This window comes from Crocuta crocuta, unplaced genomic scaffold (genome assembly GCF_008692635.1).
Source record: "Crocuta crocuta isolate KB4526 unplaced genomic scaffold, BGI_CrCroc_1.0 scaffold275, whole genome shotgun sequence".
NCBI lineage: Eukaryota > Metazoa > Chordata > Mammalia > Carnivora > Hyaenidae > Crocuta > Crocuta crocuta.
Window position 1 is genome coordinate 381,815 of NW_027530497.1, and position 21,403 is coordinate 403,217.

At 42.1% G+C, this 21,403-nt stretch overlaps 1 protein-coding gene across 1 annotated transcript in view; it reads right to left on the reverse strand.

Moving 5' to 3' along the window:
- Window positions 1-21,403, reverse strand: part of POLR1A (RNA polymerase I subunit A) — a 74,334-nt gene that overhangs the window by 26,182 nt on the left and 26,749 nt on the right. Inside the window, exons 13-16 of the mRNA XM_077766663.1 lie at window positions 18,789-19,043; window positions 13,784-13,975; window positions 1,438-1,587; window positions 3-106 (exon numbers count right to left, since the gene is read on the reverse strand). Of these exons, the coding sequence (XP_077622789.1) occupies window positions 3-106; window positions 1,438-1,587; window positions 13,784-13,975; window positions 18,789-19,043 (701 nt within the window). The remainder of the gene's footprint in view (window positions 1-2; window positions 107-1,437; window positions 1,588-13,783; window positions 13,976-18,788; window positions 19,044-21,403) is intronic.

The window sequence follows — 21,403 nt, forward strand, 5'->3', positions numbered from 1 at the left end:
CCCCGCCATAGATCTCATAGCAGCAGTGGACCAGGCCATAGGCGGAGCTCCCATAGTGCGCCTTGTCCAGCACCCCACAGAGCAGCTCCCCTTCTCTGATGATCACCTGTGGAGGGGACGACACCAATGCTGGAGTGGAGGTGATACCTCTGGTGTGAGCCACCCCCTCCATTCTCTGCGTTTTATTAACTCTACTGGGTATGTGCCCCCACTGTAACCTGCTTCAAGTCCTTGATGGAAAGATGTAGGGTATAAATGGAACTAATATATTTTTTCTATTTTTTAAATTTTTTAATGTTTGTTTATTTTTGAGAGAGAGAAAGAGAGACAGAGCATGAGCAGGGGAGGGGCAGAGAGAAAGGGAGACAAAGAATCTGAAGCAGGCTCCAGGCTCTGAGCTGTAAGCACAGAGCCCGACGTTGGGCTTGTACCCACAAACCATGAGATCATGACCTGAGTCAAAGTCAGACACTTAACCAACTGAGCCACCCAGGCATCCCTAATATATTCTTTTCCAAATAAAGGAGATGAGGACATAACAGACCAGTATTTTTAAATTGTTTTTTTTTCCGGAGACTATACTACACATAAACACACATGTGCAGACATTTCAGTGTTTACATGTCCCCTTGCACCACAACCCTGCCATAACTGACTTGAGGTCAAGTACCCTTGTCAAGGACCTCGTGACTACAAATGAGAGCATCCACAGTGTAAACTTCATAACCATGACCTTGGCCAAGGTACTCCCTCCCTTGGACCCTAGAGGTAAGAACAATATAACCTTTCTATCATCTTTTAAGACTTTTGAACTTTCATAAAGTTAGGATAAAGCATTAGAAGCTAATTAAAGGAAGGATTGCTAGGTGCATAATGGAGCACGCATTAAGCATATGATCTATGAAGGGAAAAGAAAAGTGGCAGCTTCACTTTGAAATGGAATGTCTGCTGGACCCTGTGACAAAGCACTTGTGTGTGAGCCAGGGACTTAAGGCCTTGGAACTCTTTAGTGTGGGGCCACAGTCCTACTTGCTTGTAGGAGCGCTATGCCTAGATCCATTGCCCTGGGCCTCCTCCCCGGGAGGCCTGGTTTCTGAGCCACAGGGTTGAAAGGTATGGAACCTCAAGGCCGGTGCGTGACGTTGAGCCACTCAGGGGCCTCAGGGAAAGCTCAGGTTCTACATTGCCAAGTTTTACAGAGTTGATCTGGAGGCCTTCTGCTCAAGTGGGTTGTGAGGTTTATACTAAGGGTCAAATGTTAGTGATCCAGTCTGACCCTTCTTTTCTAAAACTAAAAACTGACACCAACTCGGACAAATTCCCTCTTATGAACCACGATGCCTACTTCTAGGGGCGTGTCTCCCTTTCTCTGTCTTAAATCAATTTGCCTTAAACTGGGACTAGATGTCTCCAACCCGCACAGCTAGGCAGCCAGACCTGGGACTCGCACATGGAGTCTGGGTTAAAGCCGGGAACAGGCCGAGGGGACTCTTGCACCCAGGCTTTGCTGGTGATCTTCGCCTTCCCTGACAAGCTCAGTGGGATGTGGTCCTCTGGGATTATGTTTATGAGCAGCGTTGACACAACCTGGAGAGAAAAAGAAGATAAGCTGACTGTGGGGAGAAAAGGTGAGGCATTCCCTTTTAGGAGCTCCTGTCCCTGTGCATCCCAAAAAGCCGGACAACTCCATTCTCATGATCTGTAGGCAGAGCAAAAAAAACACACTTCCGCTTCTGTAGGACCAGTTGATCTCAGTTCTTTTCACTCACATGGCTTAGGAGGGGGCTTAGGAACAGGAACAAACATACACCATTAAGAACGTCACTGGGATTCTTATTTCCTAAAACGATTCTTAGAGTGAACAATCTCCTGGATCTGAAGATTAAGTCAAGTCCCTGAACAGACCAGAGGAAGAAGAGACAAAACATCTGCGGGGTCATAGCAGAGAAAGATTTGAGTATGTTGTAAAAAAACAAAAACAGAAAAAAAGTTAGAAGGGTAAAAAATTAAACACAATGACAGTGGTGGTGGGAGCTGTAATGCTGGCCTCTCCCAGAGGTCAGTCCTGACATGACGTCAGGCCGAGGACTGAGGCAGAGGTCAAAGAACGCTCTTCAAAGGCATCCTTCTCTCATCTTCAGGCCACATCAAAATAGACGATTATTACATGCAGTCATTACATACAGTCAATACCATCCTCTCACAGAACAACTCTGACTTTCTGGCAGGCGCCAAGGAAGGAAAGGACACATAGACAAAGAATGGAGGGCTCTCCCTCTGAAGAGCTTCACACAGGAGGCCTGAGGCATCTGACCGAGAAGCTTCAGGGATGAGTGTTCCACTATCTGGTCCACCACTGACTGGTCATGTGCTGTGGGGCAAAATGACTATGTTCTTAGGCTGAGCATTGGTCATTTGCAGAATGGATAAAATCCACCCATTCACACAGCAATTAATATAGTGAGTGCTTACAACGGGCCAGGTGCTGGGAAAAGTCATGGATAAACCAGTCTGTCTTTGGTGGAGCCTTCATTCCCAAAGGGGATTATCCCTGGAGGAAACTAAAACAGGGAAGGAAACTAAAACAGGGAAGGAGGACTGCGGGTAGAGCAGCGGTGAAGGGAGAGGGAACATTCAGGATTTTAAATAAGATGGGAAGGGAAGGCCTCGCCAACAAGGTAGTGAGGAAAGGAGCCATGCGGACATCAGACTATGCATTTCAGGCAGAAGGCTTTTAGTCTGAGTGAGAAGGAAACCTATTTGGGAGATTCTGACCACAGGACTGACATGTTCTGATTTTTACTTTTAATAGGCTCACTTATTCCAAATACATTCCTGGTCTAGACAACTGAGGCTACATAAATGCCTTAAAGAACAAGCCCCTTAAGTGGCACTGACAAGAAGGACGAGTACTTTATTTAGAAGTGGTCATTCAAGTTGAGCGAGGCGTATCACCAGACCTACTGATTACGTGACTGGCAACCTGATGACCCCCACCCAATCAGTTTTTACTGGCTAACACCAGAAATAAATTCATTTGCCTGGAATTAATTATGGCTACTGAGAGGCTAGGGAGTCCTTCCTTTGCCCCAGCTGGGTACATCACAGTGGCCATCCACTCAACAAGCTGCTGCTCTACTGAGAACCCAAGGGAGGGCAGCAGTAGCTGGGGATAACCATGACTCCAGAGGGGCCAAAAGCACGCATTCCCAAAGGTGCAGCAGGCCAGGAGCAAACAGGCCAGTGCAACAGGCATGACGGCTAAGGAGGGGCTAGAAGCCGTCAGCTGGCATCAATGGCTTGCTGTATGCCTGTACCAGGCTGCCCAAAGTAGTGTCTTTAAACATGCACAATGGGGTTTTGGTGATTGCCTTTTAATGCATGTACATCAGAAGCGGGAGGACAACTGGCAATAGCATCTATAAAGGAAGCAGACAATACACGATCTCAGCAGATGACTAGCAGGGTCATGACTCACACTCTCCACAAGGCTGGCACTGCCAGGAGGGGTGAGGAAGTTAAGGCAAGAGCATGAGGCTTCCTTGTCATGCCAACCACAAGCTACACTTCAATCAAACTGCCATATGCATAGCAGGTGACTGTCAGGCTGGGCACAGTCAGGAAAGGAAGTCTATGTGCAAGGTAATAGAAGCACACATACCCAATCATCTAAGGACAGGGAAATAGGACCTACCATCTCATCTATAAATTCAAGAGGGCAGTACAAGCAAAGCATTTGACAAACTCCATCACCCTTTCATGACAAAAACACTTAACAGAATTGGGATAGAAGGGAATGGTACTGACCTACAACGGGAAGGCATTTGGGGCACCTGGGTGGCTGTCAGTTAAGCATCCGACTCTTGACTTTGCCTCAGGTCATGATCTCACAGTTCGTGAGTTTGAGCCCCACACTGGACTCCGAGCTGACAGTGCAGGTCCTGCTTGGGATTCTCTGTCTCTTTCCCTCTCTCTTCCTCCCCCCTCCACTTGTGCTCTCTCTCAAAATAAGTACACTTAAAAAAAAAAAGGAGGAGGGACCAATGAAAAACCCACAGCTAATATACTCAATAATCCAAGACCAGACACTTCCTGCTTAAGATCAGGAGTAAGAAAAGATACTTTGCTCTCACCACTTGTATTCAACAATGTACTAGAGCATTGTACCTGGCCTGTACTGGCCAGGGCAACTGGGCAAGAAGAGATATAAAAGGCATCCAGATTGGAGAGGAAGAAGTAAAATTACCTCTGTTTGCAGATGACATGATCTTTTATATGGAAAACACTAAATACACCCCCCCAAATTATCAGAGCTAGTAAATGACTTCAAGCAAAGCTGAAGGACACAAGACCAACATAGAAAAATCGGCTACTTCTATACATTAACAATAACAATCTGAACATGAAATTAACACAATAATTCTATTTATAAAAGCATCAAAAACTAAAATACTCAGGAATAAATTTAACCAAAGAAGTGAAATAAAAGTCATATGCTGAAAACTATAGCACAATGTTGAAAGAAATTAAAGAAAATCTACGTAAGTGGAAAGACATCATGGATCAGAAGACTTAATACTGTTAAAGCAAGAGTCGCCAAATTGATCTACAGGTTGAATGCAATCCCTGCTGAAATTCCAACTGCCAGTTTTGCATAAATGAACAAGTAAATCCTAAAATTCACAAGGAAAGGCAACAGACCCTGAAGAGTCAAAACAATCTTGAAAAAGAAGAACGAAACTAAAAGACTCACACTTCCAGATTTTAATACAACAAAAGTACAATTATTAGGGCACAATAGTGCAGTAAAGATGGACATGTTGATCAATGGAAGAGTCCGTAAATGAGCCTACATATCTACAGCTAACTGATTTTTGACAAGGGTGCTAAGAACGCTCAACAAACGGTGTCAAGACAACTGCATATCCACGTGTAAAAAAAAAATGAAGCTGAACTCTTACCTCACACCATATGCAAAAACTCAAAGTGAATCAAAGACCTAAATATAAGGGCCAAAGCCCTGAAATTCTTAGATGGAAAAATAGCTATAAGTCTGTGTGATCTGGGATTAGGCAACAGTTTCTTAGATATGACGCCAAAAGCACAAGCAACAAAAGAAAAAGCAGATAAATTTCTCAAAATTAAAGTCTTTGTGTGTCAAAGGAACTAATAAGAAAGTGAAAAGACAACCCTCAGAATGAAAGAAAATATTTGCAACATGTATATGTAATATAGATTTAATAACGAGGATATATAAAGAACCCTTGGAATTCAACAATAAAAAGACAAACAGCCCAATTACTAAACTGGCAAAGGGCTTGATGAAACACTTCTCCAAAGAAGACATTACAATACTCTGGTTTCTCTTCAGATCGAATAAATCTTTCGCCTTTTACAAAGAAGACATTACAAATGGCCAGTAAGCACATGAAAAGATGCTCAGTATCATTAGTCATTAGGTAAATACAAATCAAAATCACAATGAGATACCACTTCATACCCACTAAGTTGAAAGAAAAAGAAAGAAAGAAAGAAAGAAAGAAAGAAAGAAAGAAAGAAAGAAAGAAAGGAAGGGGAAGTAAGTGCTGGTATGAATGTGGAGTAATTAGAATGCTCACGCATTGTGGACAGAATGTAAAATGGTAAAAGTGTTTCAGAAAACAGTTTGGTAGTTCCTCAAAAAAGTTAAAAATAACATTACCATGACCCAGCAATTTTACCCTTACCTATACAGCCAAGAGAACAGAATACATATTCACACAAAACCGGTACATGAATATACACTGCAGCTTTATTTGTAATAGTCACAGAGGTGAATGACCCAGAACATCCACTTATCAACTGACAAACAAAATGAGGTATATCCATACAATGCAATATCATCCAGCCATAAAAAAGAACGGAGTACTATTTATGCTACAACGTGAATGAATCTTGAAAATATTCTATTATGTAAAAGAAGCAAGTCATAAAAGACTCCATGTTATGTAACATCTTTTACATGAAATGTCCAACATAGGCAAATCCATAGAGACAGAAGTGATGGTCAGGGAATGAGGGAGGAATTGCCAGTGATGATGACAACAGGTACAGGATAATAGGTTTCTTTTATGGATGATGAAAATCTTCTGGAAATTAGCTAGTGGTAATTGCTCTACAACACAATGGACATACTAAAAGACACTGAATTACACACTTTAAAAGTGATAAATTTTGTTTAATATGAATTATATCTCAATAAGAAAAACAAGGGAGTCAGACAAGATGATTTTAAGCTTCTTTCTGTATTAACACTTCAGCAGTGTTTCATTTACTTTCTGGTCATAAATTATGATGCTAAGGAGAAAAGACTGCAATGTTCTTTTAAACTGTGAGAGGTAGCAGTATCTATGAGAATAATAAGGATTTTTTTTAATACTAAGACTTATTAAACTTTAAAAAACATTTTAAAAGTTAAAAAAGATTTCTTTAAAAAAGAAGTTTGACACCCTTTGACTCAGCAATCACATCGCTGGAAACTCATCTAAAGTACATACCAACGGGGGCGCCTGGGTGGCTCAGTCGGTTAAGCGTCCCACTTCAGCACAGGTTATGATCTCACGGCTCATGAGTTCAAGCCCCGTGTCGGGTTCTGTGCTGACAGCTCAGAGCCTGGAGCCTGCTTCAGATTTTGTGTCTCCCTCTCTCTGCCCCTCCCCTGCTCGCACACACACGTGTGTGCATGCTCTCTCTCAAAAATAAACATAAATAAAATAAAATACATACCAATGAAAGCGCACTAGTATAAATAGAAGTGATGCTCACCACAGCACTGGGTAAAATAGTAAAAACCAGATAACAATCTAAATGTCTGCCAATAGAGAGCCAGTTAAATCAACTACGGTATCTGTATCGTTGGATATGTTAAAAAGAATGAGGTGGATCTACATGTACAAACACAGAATGAGCCCTAAAATATGTCATTAAGTGAACTAAATATACCCCAAAGCAATCACAGGAAAGGTTCTGTTAACTTGGCACATGAAAACAGGTAAATGAACTTCTTGCTGTATGCAGAGTTTGTGATGGTGGTCCAGATTAAACATGCAGACTGCTTGAAATAATGAATTCCCCCTGGAAGCCCTGGTGGCTCATTCAAAGTAAGCCAGCTTACAAATCAGTCAAAAAAGGTCCGTGTGCCTGGTGGTCAGGAAAACTCATACCTCAAGTACCAGGATGTCATGGATAAAGAGGTTTAAAATATAAACTCAGAACTGAATGTCAAATTTAATCATGATTCATGGTTCTCCTGAGCAAGTATAATATCTCATTCTTAATTATTTTCTATGAGAGTATGTGTGGACATGGCAGAGTGGGGTTGGGGAGGGAGAGAATTTCCTTTTCTCCTTTCACATTACTGATTTTTGTTTCACAACAAACTTTAGTCAGTTACTTCTATACTTAAAAAGAATTTGAAGGACAGAGATCTAATAACGGAACTCAGCAAAGTTGCTGAATACAGAGACAATATACACAAATTACTGGCATTTCTACATCACAATTGTAAACAATTAAAAAATTTAATAAATATCATCCATAATAGCAATACCTGGAAATGGATCTAATGAAAGATATATAAGATTTCCATTAATTAAAGAATATGCTATGTTCATAACTTGAAAGATTCAATATTGTAAATATGTTGATTCCCTCTAACGTGATCCAAAGGTATAATGTAAACCCAATAGAAATCCTAGCAGGTATGTTTTTTGTAGAAATTTACAAGCTGACTTAAAATTTATATGGAAATACATAGGGCTACGTATAGTCAAGACAGTCTTGAAAAAGAACAAAGCGGGAGACTTTTACTATCAGAAATCAGTATGATAAAGCTACAATAATTAAGGTAGTGTGGTGCTGGTACAATGGGATCAAACAAACTAATGGAACTAAACAGAGTCCAGGAAGGGCCCCACAGGAATATGACTAGTTGATTTACAACAAGAGATACTAAAGAAGGGTGGAAAAATGTTGGTCTTTACAACAAAGGATGTTATATCAACTGGACAGACATATGGAAAAAAGGAATCCCCTACCTTTTATCACACACACCCATAAATATCAACTTCAGGAAGACAATTAGAGCTAAGTGTGAAGGTAAAACAATAAACCCACTAGACAATAACACAGGGGAATACGTTTGTGCCCTCAGGGCAGGCATACTTACATAGGACTAGCCATAAAAGGCAAACACTGGTGTATTATATTAATAAAAGAGCTCCAATAATTAGAAAACGGCATTAGGTTAAAAAATAAAGGTTTGGCAATGGACTAACAGAAGAATATATACAAAAAACTTTTATCTATTGATAAGAAAATGGCGTAGAATATAAAACAAGCAAAAGACTTGAATAGGCACTTCACAAAAGATGTTACCCTAATAGCCAATAAGCATATGAAGAGGTGCTTAACCTCACTGTCATAAAGCAAATGTAAATTAAATCCACAATAAGGTGCCACTAAACTCATGTGAATGGCTAAAATTAAATAGATATTTTTTAAAAAGGGACAATAATATCCCTGAGGATAAGGAGCAACCAGAATTCTCATGCCCTGTTGGAAGAACTGTAAAGTGCTATAAGCACTTTGGAAAACCATTTATTAATAAATCTACTAATGCTTAACATAGATCTTATGACTCAGCAATGCGATTCCTGGGTATTTAGTCATCAAAATACACATATGTTCAACAAAAAATATATACAAGAATGTTATAGTAGCCCTTTTTATAACAGCCAAATGAAGACAAGCCACATGTCCACCAACAGTAAAACAGACAAACATATGATGGTACGGTCACATAATGGAAGACTATGCAACACTGAAAACAAACGAACTACTGCTATATATGATACCATGAGTGACTTACATAGACATATGATTTACCAAAGGATACTACTTATATAAAGTTCAAGAAAAGACAAAACTTACCTTTAGTGTTAGAAGTTAGGTCAGGGGCTATCTTTGGGGAGGGGTAAAAACTGATATCGGTCTGGAAGGGTCTTGTGGGAATGCTGGTTAAGAGTCTCCTTTCTGACCTGGGTGACACTACAAAGTTGTATTCACTTTGCAAACATTCATTGAGCTATACACACTTGAGATCTGCAATGACAGGCAAATCCTTTTTCTTTATATGCTCTTTCAACAAACGCTGAGAGACCTCAGATTCTTAAACGAAAAGAAAAGCACTTAGAAGGCTGCGTGAAATGCCCTGGAGAAAGAACCTGAGACTTCATTTTCTGAGGCAGTACAAATAAACTGCCTAAGCTAAGCTCCTTATCTCCTGATTCTGAACATGGCTTCTCTCTGCAGAATCAGACTGAGCCACTAACAAATTCTTGTACAGGGCAGTCACTCTCCTCTTTCACACCTACATGCAAAGAAATAACAGCCCATCGGAACCTCACAAGAAACACCTAAAAATCTCAACTGTGACACAAATAAAACCAGGGTCTATTTTCTAGTTTTATTTAGTTAAAATGTAACAATCATAACTTGGAAATATTATAAAATGAAAAAGAAATGAGTCCTAACATGAACCAAATTATTCTATCATTTTGATCTTTTTAAATGCAACACGTTTTCTCATATACGTGCTTAATACAGTTGCAACTATGACTGTATAGAATCCTGTGATCTACTTCTGCTCTCAACATCATGTCAGAAAACTACCCAGACTGCTACATGGTCTTTTAAAACTACTCTTTTAAACAACTACATAATATCCTAACAAATGGATGTTCCACAGTTTACTTAGCGCCAATGTTAAGTATCCAGGTTTTTGTAATTTTCCACCAAGACAAACCATGGTGTGTAACGGACTGGTTTTTTCAAGTAGCTTTTTCTACATTTCAGATTATTTCCTTTGGCTGGCTTCCCAGATTAAAGGGAATCAACATATTTATGGCCCTAGATATATATCCTTTGTGTACTACTTAGTTCTGTTTTGATTACATTTAAACAAGATTCTAATGAATCCTGGACACTTAATGACATAAAACATAATCCCTCACTTCCAAGAAAACTTGAGATAGCTTACAAAAGAAAGATATAGAAATAATAAAGATAATATAAATGGAAATAATAAAGTAGACAAATACATATATCAAACTAAAGCAGGCGTCAGCAAACTATAGCCAATAGGCCTAATCTGGTCCGCTATCTGTTTTTGTAAATAGAGGTAATCAGACCACAGCCATGCTCATTCATTTACGTGTTGTCTATGGCTGCTTTCATGTTACAGTGGCAGAGCTCAGTAGTTGCAACAGAGACTGTATGACCTGCAAAACCTAAAATATTCACTATCTGGCTTTCAATGAAAAAGCTTACCACTCCTTGAACTACACTATCCATACTTATGGATTTTAATCTTAAATTGCAAAATTCTCCATCTATTCTGTTTAAACTGACTTCCATTTCTGGCCAGGATAGAGCAACAGTGACCTGAGGGCTCTTCCACTAAAAACAACAATAAAAGCAGACATGAATATGAAACAGTGGTTTTCAAGACAATGGACACCAGGCAATGAAAGACAGTGATCAGCAAAGATACAGCAGACTTGAACTATATACTAACTGAACCTAACTGACATTGTTGGAGCATTCTGTTCAACAGCAGATTATTACTTTTTAAATGTTTATTTATTTACTTTGAGAGAGAGAGGGAGAGCAGAGAAGGGACAGAGAGAGAGATGAGAGACAGCTCATGTTGTCTGTTTAGAGCTCGATGGTGGGGCTTGATCTCACAGATGATGAGATCATGACCTGGGCTGAAACCAAGAGCTGGATGCTTAACCAACCAGCCACCCAGGCGCCCCAGACTATACATTGTTTTTAAGGGTACACAGTATATTTACCAAGATACACCATAGCAAACATAATCTCATAAGCAAATGTCAATAAATTTAAAAGGATTCTAGTCACCCGATGTATGTTCTTTTGCCACAGTGGAATTATTTTTTTAAATTTTGTTTATTTTTGAGACAGAAAGAGACAGAGCATGAGCGGGGAAGGGGCAGAGAGAGAGGGAGACACAGAATCTGAAACAGGCTCCAGGCTCTGAGCTGCCAGCACAGAACCCGATGTGGGACTCAAACCCATGAACCGCGAGATCATGACCTGAGCCGAAGTCAGACGCTTCTCTGACTGAGCCATCCAGGTTCCCCGCCACAGTGGAATTAGATCGGAAATCTAATTCTGATTATTTGGTAAAATCTCTAAATACGTTGAAACTAAATAACGGACTTCTAATTAACTCACGGGCCGAAATGAAGTCAAAAGGAAAATTAAAAACTATTTTGAGATGAATGAAAATACAACATAATAACTTATATGATGCTACTTAAGCCAGAATTTACAGGGAAATTTTATATCTAAAATGCCTACACACAAAAAAAGGAAAAAAAGGTCCCCATCAATGATTTCAGCTTTAACCTTAAATGACGAGAAAAAGAGCAAATCAAAACCAAAGTAAACAAAATAAAGGAAATAATAAAGATCAAAGTGAAATCAGTGAAACAGCAAACACAAAAATACAGAAAGTCAGTGAAAACTGGTTCTTTGATAGCAAAATGAATAAACCCTCAAAGCAAACTGATCAGGAAAAAAGGAAGAGGACACAAATCAGAGTGCCTGGCTGGTCCAGTTGGTAGAGGATGCAACTCTTTTTTTTTTTTTTTAATGTTTTTATTTAATTTTTGAGAAAGAGAGAGAAAGAGCATGAGTTAGGGAGGGGCAGAGAGAGAGGGAGACACAGAAACCAAAGCAGGCTCCAGGCTCTGAGCTGTCAGCACAGAGCCTGATGTGGGGCTCAGACTCATGAACTGTGAGATCATGACCTGAGCCAAAGTCGGATGCTTAACAGACTGAGCCATCCAGGTGCCCTGGGATTTTTTTTGTTTTTAAAAACTCTTGACCTCTGATCAAGTTGAATGAGTTCAAAGCCCATGTTGGGGGGAGAGTTTATTAAAAATAAAATAAGATAAAAATCACCAATATCAGAAATGAGCAAGATGACCCACCTACCAATTTGAAAATTAGAATAGTAAAGAAATATTATGAATAGCTTTATGCCTATAAATACAAAAACTTATGACAAGAACAAATAGCTTGAAGAGCCCTATATGAAACAGAAAGATAGAAATTTTAGTTCAAAAATCTTCCTACCAAAAAGAGTTCAGTTCAAGGTGGAGTCATTGTTAATTCTGCCAAACATTTAAGAAAAAAGTAATACCAGTACTACATAAACTTAGAGAAAATTGAAGAAGAGGAAATATTTCCCAACTCATTCTATAAAGACTGCATTACCCTGACACCAAAAACAGGCAAAGATATTACAGGACAACTATACATCAATACAGACATATCTTTGAGGCTGTGGGTTGAACAACAGACCACCACAATAAAGCAGACATAATAAAGTGAGTCAAGTGAGTTTCTGGTTTCTCGGTGCATACAGAAGTTATGTTTACACTATCCCATAGTTTATTAAAGTGTGCAATAGCATTTCTTGCTTAAAATGCTAACCATCACCTGAGCTTTGAGTCAGAATCACTAATTGCTGATCGCCATAGCAAATATAACAATAATGCAACAATTTGAAATACTGTGAGAATTAGCAAAATGTGACAGAGACATGAATAAGCAAATGTTGCTGGAAAAATGACACCAATAAATGAAATGAAAAATGGGAAAAAGCATACAAAATTGCTTGAATACAGGGTTGCCACAAACCTCCAATTAGTAAAAAAACAGTTGCTGCCAATAAAACAAAACGCAGTAAAATAAGGTATGCTTGTGTCCCTCACAAACACAAATGTAAAAAAACTTCTAAACAAAATTTTAGCAAACTGAATTAAAAATACATATAGACAGGGGAATACCTCACAATAAACAACGGTTACCCCTGAATGCAAGGTTGGTTTAACAACTAAAAACCAGTCAGGTCGCAGGTCCACAGACTTATGACTGTACTTCATTATTTGATCAGCACATATACCATTATTTTACTACTTTGACAGGAAGCATGGTGTGATGTCTTAGGGGTTGCTGGGTTTGAACTGCAACTCTGTCTCCTATAGACCTGGGCATGTAATTGAAGTTCTCTAAGCCTCAGTATCCTCACCCGCTAAATGGTGGTAATAATGGTCTCTGTAACACAGGTGGATTGTGAGGATTAAATAACATACCTAAAGTAGTCAGTAAAGCACGTGGCCCCTCCTAACAAAAATACTACTATTACCACCACCACCAATACCATTGCCTCTTACAATCGCATTTGCATTATGAGGACATCAAGGACAGACACTGTGCAGTCTGCTCTTAGGAGACACTCCCTTGAAAACACTCAGACCCAGGAACTCCACCAAAGAGGAAATCATACAGATCATACAGGCATACCTTGGAGACATTGCACATTCAGTCCCAGACCATTCTTTTTTAATGTTCATTTATTTTTGAGAAAGAGACAGAGCATGAGCCAGGGAGTGGCAGAGAGCAAGACACAGAATGAAGCAGGCTCCAGGCTCCACACTGTCAGCACAGAGCCCAAAGTGGGGCTTGAACTCACGAACCAGGAGGTTATGACCTGAGCCTAAGTCAGACCCTTAATTGACTGAGACGCCCAGGTGCCTTAAGTCCTAGACCATCTGATTTGTCATTTCTCTCCTTTCGGCCTGGGCTCTACTGGGAATGAAATCTTCTATATGAGTGGCCTATTTCCTTTTTTTGATTTTCTCCCAATTACCTGCTTTCCCGTCCACAGTGGAAAGGGCTTCAGGATGGCAGGAGGCAAGAGCTTCACACGCCCCACTTTGTCTGTAAGTCCTCGGTACAGCAGCTCCATATATTGCTCCCGAGTGAAAAAGCAACCTCGAGTGGTCATGTTTGCACCTGAAACCATGTGGTCTTGGATCAACCCAGCCAATGGCTGGCCATCCTACAAACCAAAACAATAAGAAAGAAGACAAATAGGAAGTCACATTCTAATTCCTAATCATCTGCTTGGAAGCCACACACTAGCAACAGCCCGCCCTTATACCCCTGTACTGTCCTGCCCCACAGCCTTCCTAGGCTGGTGCTTGGGCCTCCCATCTGGAGAGCAAACTGCCTCCCAAAGCACATGACCAGGCCTTCCCGACTGGTTTCCACAGTGACCATTTGCCCACTGTTCTAGATCAGGACAGCTTCAAACTCATCCAGTTCCCCGAGCCTTCTCTCCATCATCCCATCTGGTTCTAGTTACTCCAGCATAGTTTTGGCATCTTTGCATAAATTTGGTCTAGCTTGCACTTTGCTGTGTTGTTACTTTTATATTTTGGTTTTATGCTTTAGTATTTTTTCACACATTTCTGGCCTGGCTCTCCTCTAAATCAGTCATCCATTCAATAAATATTTTTTGAGAGCCTACTATATGCTCAGGCATTGGGTTGGCCCTCTAATCTACTCTAGTGGGCCAAAAAAACATGATCATTTATGGTGAGGAAGAGCTAGATAGTAAACAAATGACTGGATAAATACATTACCACAAAGGGCTTTAAATATCATGGAGAAAAATAACAGATGGGTCATCATATAGATTAGAGGTAGGGAGACAGTACGAAACGATCTCTCAAGGGCACTATTACAAAGCCCTGAGCATTACTGACTTAGAGTCAGCTCTCTCTAGGGGGTAGGGGTTTGAGAGAGTTGAGAGGGCCTTGATGTATATGACTATAAAAGAACATACATTTACAAGCATCTCTTCACAATGTAGTGCATGTTCACGATGGACCTTTAATAAAAGCTGTTGTCTACCAGATGCCCAAACAAGGGCTTTTATGTAAGCCCTACTACATTCATCTCATCTGAAATCTTTCAGACTTTCTGATCCCTACCTAGACTCCTGCAACTTATCTGTAGGTCTATGTTCATGGCAACATAAGACACACTAAAGTAAAAATAGCTGTGCCCAGTGACATTTTTTAAGAGGTGGTTTTTGCAAACTTTTTAATGTTTTATTGGAACTTGAGAAAAATCTGTGCCTTGGATCTAAAGATTGTTATAATTTGGTTATTTGTTAAACACTATTTAATATGATGGCCAGGTTTCATAACTAAGGCTAAAGGAACTCACGAATGCAGCCATGGAGAAGGGCCAGGAGGAATTTAACCACATGTACTACTTCAAAGGATAAAAAGAATACTTGTCAAATAGCCTAAATACTGTGGCAACGGGCTCTACACAAACTCAAAGACAATTATTACAGATGGGCTGAATAGCTGCTGGAGATATAAGGCAAGGTCAGATGGTGCACACGGCCCCTCTTACGAAGGCTCTGAGTTAAGAACGTGAATAAAAAATTCTACTCTGCATCTTGTTCCAAAGACAAGATCTTATTTTGCTTGGAGGAAAAACCCAAACCAGTATTACGCAATTTGCCTCATCCCGCAAGTCTTTGGGGGCAGATATGGAGTTTTCCTTTTGTTTTCCTCTTTTAAAGAACATAATTACAAGTTATGTGATCTATTCAGTGTTTTCTCCCTCTCCATCCAGATTTTTCCATGGCTAGAAAATTACCTTAATGGCTAAATTGCTTTCAACACAATAATCATGAATTGTAGGGAGAAATGTTGATTAAAGCAACTTACTGAGAGCCTACTTATAATTCTGGATTTCCCTTACGATCAGAAAGACCATCTCTAAATCAGAAACCCAGATAATTGTCAGCTATCCTATTCCATCTAATATCACAGCAAAATGACATTACAATTAATGCCTTTGGTCAGGATGCTTGGAGAATTAGGGTATTCTGTGACCTAAATTTTCTGGCTAAGTCAACAGAGTCCGGAAACTCTCAAACCTTGTTACAAAAACTTTCCACAAGGCACTCGCCCTCAAAAAATACAACAAAGAAGAAAAACAAAACTCCACAAAAGAACATCAATGAAAAGTTCAACTGTTTTCTTAGGAGAGAAACAGCTGAAATTCCATTCACTTATTTTAAGAAAACACATAACTCCATTAAATACACTCAAGCAACAATGAAATGTACTTCAATCTGGTCCTATGGTTAATTAGGAAGAGAACCTGAAACACAGAAGTGGAATAATGAACAAACGGAAATGGAAGCAAGGGACATAAAGATACACCAAGAAAAATTACCCCTCTTACTGTCCCCTGCACCTCCAAAAAAAGGACTTTCCTGGTTTAACAAAACCAGTGCCTGTTCTCCTAGGACTGTGCCACCAGAGTAGTTCAAGACACACTGCATTTTTGTAACCATTAGCAAAATTAGGATTCCATCTCTTGGCATCTACACTACAGACCAACTGAAATTTGTCAAGAATCACACACTCCAGGGGCGCCTGGGTGGCTTAGTCGGTTGGGCGTCTGACTTTCGCTTGGGTCATGATCTCACGGTTCGTGGGTTCGAGCCCTGCGTCGGGCTCTGTGCTGGCTGCCAGCTCAGAGCCTGGAGCCTGTTTTAGTCTGTGCCTCCCTCTCTCTCTGACCCTCCCCTGCTCACGCTGTTCCTCTCTCTCTCCTAGAAATAAATAAAAAATATTAAAAAAAAAAGAAAAGAATCACACACTCCGTACTCTGTTCTGCCTGTCTCCTGACCTACATCTCGGGGGCATGCGAGCATGTGATGAGGCACATCCGGATTGAAACAGGCCAGTCCTTTGAAGGACACAGTGTAAGCATGAAGCTCCTGTATCACCTTACTCAATCAAAATGAAATAAAGAACGTTCAAGTTCACTGGCCTGAGAACTTCAGAGCACCCCAATTCCCCATTCCAACTTCTTTAATGTCCAGTGGTCACAGACATGTACAGAGAACCATCTGGCTGCTCCCTGCTAGTGTCCCCTGTGGTAAAATGTGATGCTGCCTCTAGAGTCAGAGAGCCAGTTCAGTCCTGGGATCCATTTACTGCCACAGTGCCTCATCCAGCCCCAGCCTTGCATGCAAAGTGAGGCTAATAACACATGATGCTGAGCACCGGAGCTTGGGAGTACAGGTGCTGGGTTCGAGTCCTGCCATCATCACTGGCTGGCAAGCCACTCGTGTGTTTCCTCATCTGAAAATCACAACTACTTCATAAGGCTGTTTTGAGAACTAAATAAGAGAATGTTTGTAAATCACTTAGAGCAGTACCTGATGCACAGGGCGTGCTCCATAAATGGTGGCATCTATTGCCACACAGGGACAGCCACAACTGTTATTTATGTGAAAAGACAGAAAGCCAAATTTCAAGTTAGTAAACTTATTCTAACTTCTGAGGGACCACAGTGGGCCTTTAATCTCTCTTTCCTACTTTTAGCCTCTTCGTCAATCAACAGCTGGCTGCAGAGGGCAGAGAAGGGAAAGAAAGTTAAACTCAAATAGCTGGGTTCAGCATGGAGCCACCCCAGCGTGTCCAAAGGCAAGGGGACTGGGACGCTGAGCCCCCGGCCATGGCCCAATTCTCTGGGTGGCAGATGACTGCTGAGAAGAGAAGTTCCCAGGTGGAGAAGGCCCCGACCAATGCTGGACGTCTCCGAGCAGCTCCTGTGCTCCCGTGGCTGCAGACGTCTTCTGCAGCAGGTCCGCAAGAACCCCAGAGGTGGAAAGAAGCATGCTGAGGATCCGGGAGCTCCGTGCAACTTCCTCCGCCTTCTCAGTGTCCTGGTACAAGCACTTCTTATTCTTCATGTGTAATCATGGACACTAACGGCACCTACTCTAAGGGCTGTGCCAAGGGTGAGAGTGAAAGCCTCTGAAGTGCTCTGCTCAGGGTCTACCACTGAAAAAGGGCTTGGCCAATGGTAGCCATAATCCCATGTTACCATACTACTGATTCTTTCACACTCTACCATGAACCAAGAGAATGACACAGAATTGCAAATCACTGTGACACAAACGGCTGATAATTTAAAAGGCCTCAGGCCTTAGGATGGGTGGTGCGGGGTAAATGGGGTCTGGAACATACTCTGCTCTCTTTCCTGCAGCCTGGCTCTGTCCCCACCCTGTTGCTCCCATGAACACTCACTGACTCAGGCCCCTGCCACTTAAATGGAATGGGTCAGCTGGCCGGGCAAGGGTAAAGGAAACTGAATTCTTCTCTGTACCTTGCCAAACAGCCATGACCATATGGTGTTGCTTTAAAAAATTTTTTTTAGTGTTTATTTTGAGAGAGAGTACTAGTCGGGGAGAGGGGCAGAGAAAGAGGGAGAGAGAATCGCAAGCAGGTTCCATGCTCAGTGCAGAGCTCAATACCACGACTGTGAGACCATGACCTGAGTCGAAATCAAGAATTGGATGCTCAACTGACTGAGCCACCCAGGTGCCCATACATTGCTCTGCTTTTAAGGACCAACCTCAGTGAGAGAAGTCAGGAATTCAAAGGGGAAACACCTTCATGGGCTACAGGGATCTCATTTGGGTCCCTGGGGTTAAATTATCTCTAAAAACTCATGTTTGTCAGAACTCCAAGGGTCAAAGTCATCTGGGAATCATAAGGACCATCATAGTTAGGATGCTAATGCTTGCTGAAGGCTAGTAACTTATCAAAGGCCAACATAAGTCCAGAAGAAAAGACCTCTTCCACAGACACTAGTTGCTACCCTCTAAGCACCAGAGGGCTGAAAGCCCCACCTGAAAGCCAGGACCCTCTATTCCATAGGCCTCTGCCCTAGAGCTACCCACTCATCCCAGAAGCCAGAAAGAGCCCAGACCTAAAATGCCAAGTTGTGTCAGTGATGACCATGAACTGCCTCAAGGTCAGACCTACCTTGGGAACAAGGTACTGCTGATCTGTGCAGGCCAGGACGTAGGCCTCAGCCCGGCCCAGTTCACTCTGGGGGAAGTGGGCATTCATCTCATCTCCATCAAAGTCAGCGTTATATGCCTTGCAGTTGGCATAGTGGAGCCGTAGGACTTTCTCTTCAGGCAGGATGCGGGCGTGGTGTGCCTGGATGGAGGGTCTGTGCAGGGTGGGCTGTCGGTTCAGCAGGAGGATGTCCCCATTCTTCACATGCCGGCACACCTGGGGGCAGGGCAGAGCAGAGCAAAGGGGGGGGAGGTCGGTGACAACTTCAGTAGCATCACTACTGTTCCTAGGGCTCACCTCAGCCTGGCCTGCATATGGCTTCTGTCCATCTCCTATTTTATTCAACCAAATGGAAGGGGAATTGTTCGTTTGGAGTGAAACCCTAAAAATCTTTGAGAAATAGCTACTAGCCCCGTGTAGGCCTGATCCTGGCTCTGGGCTCAGAGATGCAAGCAACAGATGAAGCTCCAGGCTCCTGTCTAGTAGTCTCTGTCTTCTTCAGAGAGGTACAGAGAAATGCCTTTCCGGAGTCTTGGATTCCTCTGACAAATGGTCTAGGGAAAGAAATGAACACATCTGACGACAGCATGTCTGCACGGAGCTGTGAAACCCTCGGCTTGAAAGGACCTAGCAGACTTCTGGGACTCCCTGCACCCCCCTACCTCGCCCCCCACCCCAGGCACATGAGAACAGGTTATTTTAAACATGAATCCTATGTTTTAGAACTATCTCACCCAACCTCAAACGGCCAAGTCAGGACTGGAACACAGGGTTTTGAGTTCCAGTTCAATGCCTTCTGAAAACATTCTGTTGCATTTAAAACATTAAAAAGAAGTTTAAATTGCCATAGACTTTGGGGGAAAGCAATCTGACAACAGATTTAAGGATATTTATAACTCATTTCCGTTTGGCATTTCAGAAGGAGAAAAGTGCCAATGTCAGGTGATATAAACAACTATGTTTAAGCAGCAGTGTGCACAGAGGACAAACATGAAATAACGCGGGCTGCCCACAGAGGTGGCATGGGTATGTAAACCATGGTATACACTATGGTTCTATGCAGCGATGAAAGAAGTGGAGTTAATATACCTGTCCTGAAGTCAAGGCAATAATGTATTCCAGTAAAAAAAAAAAAAAAAAGGAAAGAAAGAAAGAAAAAGAAACTCCAGGTGCCAAGTGCCATATAAGGTGACAGGATGAGGCGACTTAAAACCCAACACAATTCTGTATTTATATGTACAAGGGAAAAGGCTTCTTGGATCGCTACCCAGCTGTCACTGTGGACTCTGCAGGTACAAAGGCACATGGGGAAAGTGAAGCACAGGGTACCATCTTTACCTCTACACATCTTAGTACTGTTCTTAAGGAAAGCAAGAACTACGGCCCAAGTGATATGCTCACTGTGGGACAGAAAACAAGACACAGACTATTCAGAGAACAGAATAAAGACCACAAGTACTTTTACTCCTTAAAACACAGCCACCGTCCACAGTTTCCCCCTTACCAATATGCCACTGGTCATGTCCTCCTGACAGAACACCACTTCCCACAAAGCTGATTCTAGTGGAGGCTCCCTGAGCTTTATACTGCCCCTTAGCTTACCTCACGTTAACTACTGTGCTTCCTAGATGATGAAAATAAAAGCTATTTTAAAAGATAAATGTATGAAGGTAACTGCTGCCCTAGCCATTCTGCAGGCCCCCTGAGCAGCCCAACGCAGTCATGGACTTGGTCAGACCCCTCCCACCCAAGTTTCCCTCAATTATAGCAGGCAACAGATTGGGAGTAACAAATTCCTCCAAGTCTAGTCTCTTCTTATGTTCCCCACATTTATGAAGGTGAACCAGAAAGGTGGCTCCAGAGAGTCTAGAAGTGAACAAAAGATCCTCTCCCCAGCCAACCCACTTCACCCCACATTTTCAGCTGAGCTTAGTTTCCTCCAGGTCAGGGAAGCAGGGAATTCTAAAAGGCAGTCCTAGAAGCACTTAGCAAGGAGGCAGTCTTTCTGCTCTCCAAGGAGTCTCAACATTCCCCTCTCTGCCCCCACATCCATGTTTCCAAGGAGACCTAAACTCTGAGAATTCCCATGAGCATCTGTCCAGGGCACGTCATAGAGCCTGAGCTGACTTTCAAGGTCTTATTTCTTTAGCCTCTCTAGGGAGAAGCTGCCCAGACCTGTGGCCCAGGCCCAAAACCCCAGGATGGGCCTCAGATTTGAGTCTCGTAAATTCGAGACATCCTCCAGCATAAGCAAACCCCACAGCTGGGAAGGCAGGCAGGCCAGTCTGGCAGGCACCAGCCAATCCAAACAGAAGCCCTGGAGCACAGGGAGCTCCCCTCGCCAACCCAAACCTGAGGCCCTTCCTTTCTCTTGTCTCTAAATAAATAGTGCAGTGAAAATTAGCATGCCCCAGTGCCCGGGTCAGAGTTTTCAGAAGCAGACCCAGAGCCAAAGAGCGGCTTCTGGCAGGCTGCTGGGCTGGGAAGCGAGCCTTGGCCGTGCTGGCCACCTCCTCCTAACTTACAAGGCCCAGAGGAAGGGACAGAGGTTTCCCACCTCCCAAGGGAAACGGGAC